General features: G+C 41.7%; 1 protein-coding gene across 1 annotated transcript in view; it reads right to left on the reverse strand.

Annotated features, from left to right (window-relative positions):
• Positions 1-7,172, reverse strand: part of LOC125741734 (voltage-dependent calcium channel gamma-3 subunit-like) — a 28,297-nt gene extending 21,125 nt beyond the window's left edge. Inside the window, exons 1-2 of the mRNA XM_049013019.1 lie at positions 6,683-7,172; positions 5,975-6,438 (exon numbers count right to left, since the gene is read on the reverse strand). Of these exons, the coding sequence (XP_048868976.1) occupies positions 5,975-6,188 (214 nt within the window). The 5' untranslated portion in view covers positions 6,189-6,438; positions 6,683-7,172. The remainder of the gene's footprint in view (positions 1-5,974; positions 6,439-6,682) is intronic.
• Between the last annotated feature and the right edge of the window lie 599 nt (positions 7,173-7,771).

Consider the following 7,771-nt stretch of genomic DNA (forward strand, 5'->3'; position numbering starts at 1 on the left):
AGGTGCTCAGGCACCCCAAGGCCCCTGCACGTACCTGATATGGGGGTACCTCCTAATGCTATTAATGGGTGCAAATCACTATCTACAAGATTCACTTGCAGATTTACAGTTAATTGAATTACAATACTTATCGTTTTGCTTTCAGGTCTAGTAATACTACGACATCTATTGAAGTTGTGCAATGATAGCTACGCATGCAGCTGTCTCACACCAGGACCTGTGTGCCTGTACATCTTTGCCAACTCCTTATAATCTCAAGGACCAAAAGAAAGTGTGCAAGTGTGCAAGATTTGGGACAAGCTCCTCCCTTCCTCTGACTAAAGGCCATCACTGGACTTTTTCAGCAAAGTGAGTTATGTAAATCTGTGTTACTGGAGCTCGCTTTTACTGACATAAAAGTGACTATTAAATCTCATAAATATGTATGTTGGCTTTTTAACATAGAGACTAGTAAAACCCAACTATAATAAACCACAAATGACAACACATGATACTTGTACATATCTGTAAAAAAAAATATTGTGTTCAGGGACCCCTAGACAACCAGTTAACTCATGGTTTCTCGCAGTGTTTCTCAAACCCCTGGACAGTCCACATTTTGGCTTGTTCCCGGTTCCCAACACACCTGTACCAGGTATTCAGTGTTCTACATTGCTTGATCATTTGGTTCAGGTGTACTAGGAGCTGGGAGGGAGCAAAATGTGATATGCTGAGGACTGGGATGAAAAACACATCATGTAAGAACAGTCATGAGTGAAAGTGATAATAATGTGTATTGCTTAGTAATACTGACATTCCTTGAAAAAAGTTACCCTTTGATTCTAAACCATGCTGAGAAGGAGAGGAGCATCTTCAGCTCTGATACTTGATTGCGAGGACTACAAAAAGAAAATAACTTCATTCTTCATTCGGTCTTTCTGTAATATCCTTCACTCATTTATGGTCTTATTCGTGTCACAGGTGACGCCTGTCTTTAATCTTACTTTGGGTGATACGGTTGGTGGCCATGCAAGCCTGATGGTGATGGATTACACGACATCAACGTGTGGAATTATCGGAACACTCTCAGTCATTTAGCTAACGAGTGCCAAGCAGAGAGGAACCGGCGCTACGCTACATGAATTAAAATTAGCAGTCGATGTATGCCTGATATTAATTATAATCATGCTTTGCAGGTGAATTGCACCCTTTTTCAAATTCGGATACTGAATACGCGATCGTTTGTTTAAAAGTCTGACGTTCTGTATTGTACATGCTGGTACAGTTTTCAGGTTTCCTTAAATGTTTGATTGAAGAAAATTTTATGTTTTTCGCACTCACCCATGACTGCTCTGAGCTTACAAAGGACGGGATGACATCCTGTCTACCACCAGCGGAGGAAGGGGAGACTGTCTGTGGAAGGTGAGTCACTGTTGCTTGAAAATCTCCTGCTGGATTTCAAATTATGTTGTCAAAATACTCCTCCTCCTATTAGCGAGCTCCTCCATGGAGCCAGATCTACAGCGAGCCTCCTTCTCTCACATTGTCCCCCTTCGTCACTGCCATCACAGGCGTCCAGCATGTCATCTTTATCACAGTCTGTCTGTCAGGCTGTCAGACCTCCATCGACATGCCACACATCCACTGGACCACACAACGCTGAACTTTTACGCTACGTTATCAGATGGAAAAAAATCAGTCTTTCTTACACTAAAGTTAGCATGCCAAAAAAGATATTCATTGTAACTAAAACTGACCTGTTGGAACCTGATTGTTAATTGAATGGAGTCAAAGTGTGACTTAAAACTATTTTCCCCTTAAGATGGGGGAAAAATGCAAAGAAAAAAGAGATGCAGTCGATACTAATAGATTTATCTTTACGGTGTCAGTTATAGCTAAATAATTAAGTAAGCCGAAAACTTATTTTCAACACAAATATTTAACGGTAAACATTTCAAAGCTAGAGATTATCTGTTACAGTTATCTCTAAATGTCGCTATAGTGACTGATTTGTTAACTGACAATGGTATTGGTGTGCTTGTTTATTGTTCAGATAATTGTACGTAAGAGTCGTACATTTCCTGAATTAGTGTAGCCAGGTTGTGGCTTGTTGACCCTCCTGGGGAAAAATGAATACTTGACTTTGTGAAATGCTGAATGCTTTGTGAATAGAGCCGTTATAAAAAAACACGTTTGTGGCGATGAGTCCTGGGGGGGGGGGGGGGGGGGGGCACTCAGCCATTTCCCCTTTGGCTTTCTGCAGTCGGGCAGCACCAAACCACTGCTCCGTAGGTAGCTGCCACATCATTACTGCATAGGACTCTTTAAGCAACTGAAAGTCCATAAGCGGAAAGAAAACTGACAATGCGGGGGGGGAATCTATAACTCAAGCGTAAATCTGCCCCTGAATTTCATGGCCTTTCTTCATTGTAACACCTCCATAAATTATCATTTGGAAAGCAGTCTAGTCTATAAACCAAAGTAAATGACTATGGTATCTTAAAGGCTGTGCATGAGTACCCTAGACTGAATATCTGCGACCACAGCAGTCACAAACCATACTGTGACACGCATTTAGGATCGGCCTCTGAAAATCCACAAGGCGGTTTTAGACATGCAGGTTGTCTTTTATCCTCTGAGGACTGGGAAGCGAAAAATGAACCAAGGCGGTGTAGTCACAGAAAAAGCCTTTTAGCTAAACCAGGGCAACCAGTCACCTAGAAGCGAACTGATGAGAGTATAGAAGACAGGTTATGCTTGGGTACACACAGAGCGAGGAGCGCATGTAACCCCCCCCCCCCATTTAATTCTTACTTTGTTGTGTATTTCATGACCAAGTGATCGTTCACCTGGGACACACCAGTCGGGCATCAAACTGAAGCTTGTCCACACCCATAAGACGCTGATCACCAGCATCGTGTCTGTATCGTTCCGTACCCTCCCAGACACTAAGTATATGCCCCTTATATATGGGAGACATTGTTACCAGGGAATATCTTGAAAGTTATAGGAGACATTAACATTTCAGAGAAGGTTTTGCTATCTAGCAGTTATATTCACCAGATAGAGACCTGTGGATATTTCCACAATTATTTAATTTGTCTGTATATAAATGATTCACAGTGTAAGAGATTTTAGTAGCTTATAATATTAAGTTTGACTAATACAATTTTCATTTTAAAAGAGCAAGATCCCTTAATTTTGTATCACTACCCTTTGATTCTATACACGCTTAATACGTGTAAAAGAAACCCTAAGGCATGCATCACTTTAACTTGCATTTATTCTAGTCCCTGTTATCTTGGCAAATTGAATGACACATTAATCACGAAGGCCCAGAATTTCCCTTTGCTGTCTTTATACAAAATGAGCCTTTTATTCTGCTCACACCAACAATTGCTGGATATGCGATTAAATTTCAGAACACTTTTTAAAAAGCATTTTAGTTATTCATCAATATAAATTATATGAATGCTCTCATTCATTACGTTTATACTGGTAAACCTCTGAAGATATGCTGTTATTGCCAATTTTTTTTCCCCCAAATGCCAATGAAACACTTATGCAAATCGCACACGACAATTACTATAACAAAATCCATATATGTATCAAAATATAATGTGTGGATTTTTAATGTAGAAATATTATACATACTGTATACAGTCCTTGACATATTTAGCCTGGTGAATTAGGGGGGATGAATATGTATTTACTATTCACCTTGTTGCGGTGCTTTATATCTTACTTACAGCTACCTGGAAATTTTGGGCCCCTTGATAAAATGTCACCTTGCCCCTCCCCACCTAGATTTTCAGTATTCAAGGGCCCCTGTCAAGTGCTGGGCCCCCTGAATCTGCCAGGGTATCCATGTCCCTCCATCACTCCTGACTTTACTGTATTTCCGGCATGCTAAATGTCCTAATGCAGAGATGGTCAATCTTATCTGCAAAGGGCTGGTGTGTGTGCGCGGGTTTTTGCTGCAACTCAATAATTCGATTGCTAATTAGAGGACTGATTTACTGAATAGTCCTCACACCTGGGTTTGAATAGCTGACCTACAGGTTACCGCAAAAACCTGCATATACACCGGTCCTTTGCGGACAAGACTGGCCACCCCTGTCCTAATGGCTTGATAAGAAAAACCAATGAGATTAAACGTGCGGTTTACAAACTCATAACCAGGCACTATCACGTGAAAAAGCGTTCTAGGTGTGATAACGAGGAATGTTTATGTCCTACATCCACGCCACTTAGCGTACTTACACGTGGCGGTATGTCCTCACAGGGTCACTGAGGCGGCGCACATGCGGGAGCGCGCACATGCGGGAGCGGCGCTGCCGGCGTATTCAGGCTGCGGCTGGGCAGCGCGTAACGCCGAACGCGCCTCTTGCGGAGCACAGCAGGCTGGCGCTCGGCTCTGTGCGAAAGGGCTGCCACACAACGGCGATTTTATTCCTCACAAAGGACCACACTCGGCGAGGGTTTTTTTAAAAAGGGAACCTCCCAGGGTAACTGCTGGAGTTGCGCTTTTGTGCCTCTGTAGAGGACATGACAGTAAGCCATAACGAGCCAGACGGTGACATTAGGATGAAGTCAGCCTGGCTCCGCATGTTATCAAATGTGCTTCGCGAGGCGAGCAGGTGAGAGACGACAAAATAGACTACATCAACTGAGTAAACTCGCCTTTGTTGTATTTTTACAACTACGGGTTTCATACAGTGTTAAAAATGATCCCTTTCTCAATTTTCTCGAACATCAAATGATCGAATCGAAATAACACCCAAACTGGAATGATTATATAGAAAAAAAATTGATGCAGGAATCCAAGAAGATAACATTCAACAGAATAAAATGTCAGCGGCACATTCATGGGAATTGATACATCAAGCGCATCCTTAGCCAAGGAGATTCATTAACGGCACCTAAATGGAAAATCAGAGTGGCTGAGGTTCAAGGTCACACATCAAGGTTAAAGACAACTTTTTTGGGTGGTGCATTTTCAACAGCAGATCATTCAGCTGCTAATATAATTGAACAACATGACTTGTATTCACTACAGCACGTCCAAGAAAACACGTCTGAGAAGCATGTCAATGATTACTTCTCCCTCTCTCTCTCTCTCTCTCTCTCTCTCTCTCTCTCTCTCTCTATCTCTCTCTCTCTCACACACTCACACACAGACACACACACACTCCTCCCTCTGTCTAAAACTTAGCAGATTATTTCAAAACATTCCATTTAAAAATCAGAACGATTCAGGCAGAATGTAGACTAACACTAAATTCAAACAATAAGAAACATATTTATCCCAAAAAAGTATATCCTCAACAAAATTGTTTTTTTTTTCTAGTTTTTATTTTTATCTTCATTACTGACACATTTTCTCATAATATTTGCTGTGCGTAGAAGTGCTAAAGTTGTATAATCTTAATTGGACTTCGATAAATAAGTGCCCAAAACACTACAAACTGCAACCATGCAATATGGTAACAAACAAGATTTAATTTGTGGTCGATGTCATATTTTGTATCCCAGAATGCTATTAAAATGTTTCTTTTCCTATTATCAGAAACAGATATTTAACCACAAAAAAAAACATAAAAATGACCACCGCTTTTTCAATCGAATCCCTGTCCTCTACAGCCCTCATCGCGTCCCTTCTTTGGCTCGTTCTCAGGTAAGATACGATTCCTCTCCTCATTACACAATTTACGGATTAAAGTTAACAGCAGCCCACAGAATCCCACAGGTTATCACAGCGATCAAGTATTCAGATGTCTTCTGAGTTTCCTTCCAAGGCAATAACTGCATGCGAACACACACAGTATGATATAGCCTAGTAAACGAGAAGAGTTTGACACTTTGCAATATGACAAGTGGAATGGTTTCAAGAGAATAATTTGAAATAATTCTATGCAATACATATAGACCGGGATGAAAGATGCAAACCTGTATCCCTCATCACCAAATTAATAAAATACCAAAGACAATATACCTTCTAGACAGCAGGTCCGCCAGAGTCCCGAGTGGGTCATCACTTCTTCATTTTTCCTACTGGTCTCGTTGTCACTGGCGGTCTTAGTCCTGCATACGCCTCTAGAATAGAGCCAGTAATCGGTCCCCACCGCTATTGTCATCAGGCTGAAAGCGGCGAAAGCTCCCACGGTGGTAATGAGCATCTGAAGTCCTCTGTCACACATCCTCATCATGCTTCACTCCAGGGAGGAACCGAGTTCATCACAAGTCTTCAAGCGGGCATGGATCGCCTCCTTTTGGGTGAAAACTCAGGGCGACTTCAGCGTGAAATGACATTATCTTCGACTCGGAGCTAACGATGTTACCGGGGCGGCTTTTGCCGTCGCTTCTTAACTTCTCCGATCCGGCGAGAAGGTTAATGCCCGCTCGTCACACGTAAGCTGCTGGGAACACTCTGTCCAAAATATCGGGTAGTCTCCATTCCTAAACCCGGAATAACAGACAGCAAATGAAGGAATGGAATAAAACAGGCATTTCTTACAAATTGGCGAAGGAGGCGCAATGGCAAAGACCGTTTTAACCTTATAAGAAATCAGGCTTGCAAAAGTAATAACAATCAAATCAAAATTAAATAATGCATTTTACGTCGAGTGCATTTCCACCATGAATTCCCCCCTTTCTCCTAAAATGAACACGTTAATACACCGATATAGCGGTTTTTACTTACGTATGGAGGTCCTCCTGAGTCCACACATGCTGCTGAACACACTCTGCACACGCTGTACCGGGTTCAGTTTGATGCATGTCTGAATTCAACAGTTTTTAACATTATAATCTTGTTAAGAGGAAAATTCTCTCGTACGATATCCAGCTTTCCTACGATATATAACCAATATCCAAAAGGACGAATGAGTTGCGTTGTATTTTTGCACGACAAGATCTCCAAACTGTTTTATGCTCAGCCCAACAGGAGCGATGCAATTTAAACGTGGTTTCTAAAAATGCAAAATCGCAACCTAAAATGCATGACAGAAAAAATTAAGACGAGTCGATTTCTTTCTTTCCAGCGGTAGTGGCACTTATGAGCAGCGGTAGTTAAAGTGTTGAAGCCAGCTCCTTTCCCGTGTGACTATTGTGGCGGTTCCCACATCCCTGTGACAGCGACGCCCACAGCGGCACCGGAGGGGCGGCTGAGCCTCGCAAGCACAGCGCCGGCTGCTGTCCGTGGTGCTGAATGGACCAGTCAGCCTCTGATCTCCCGCTCTCCCCCCCCTCCGCCGCCGCCCGCACAGCGCCCCTGGCCCCACCGACGAGCTGCTCAGGCCGTCATATGCAAAAATATTGACAAGTGATGCATGGAGAGTCAGACCCAGGAGAAGAGAATAAGACTTAAAGAGCCAACAACGTTTTTAAACATCCAGTATAAAGACGCGTCTACTCATAAACTTCCATGTGAAATTAACATAAATTGAAAGAAAGGAACGCTCACAACGCAATATTCTTTTAATGGCAATATAACAAAAAGGTAGATTCATTTGTCTCTCTATTAAGACATTAATGAAATATCTTCATGTGAAAATTACGTTCTCAGTTACTTGCATATACAACATACACCTATTGAAGCTTGCTTTAAATTGCATTATATGAATACTAATAAATCCACTAAAACTAGGAAAACAAGAGAATCTTAACTTTAACATGAAAATTGTATAGAAAAGTATTTTCCCCTACAATATGCATCAATATACATAATGGGCCTAAACGTTTAAGCTTATTAATAAGGCACAATGATATTCATGTGTAAATTCTGCAGATA

The sequence above is a fragment of the Brienomyrus brachyistius genome, chromosome 5, assembly GCF_023856365.1.
Source record: "Brienomyrus brachyistius isolate T26 chromosome 5, BBRACH_0.4, whole genome shotgun sequence".
Classification (NCBI taxonomy): domain Eukaryota; kingdom Metazoa; phylum Chordata; class Actinopteri; order Osteoglossiformes; family Mormyridae; genus Brienomyrus; species Brienomyrus brachyistius.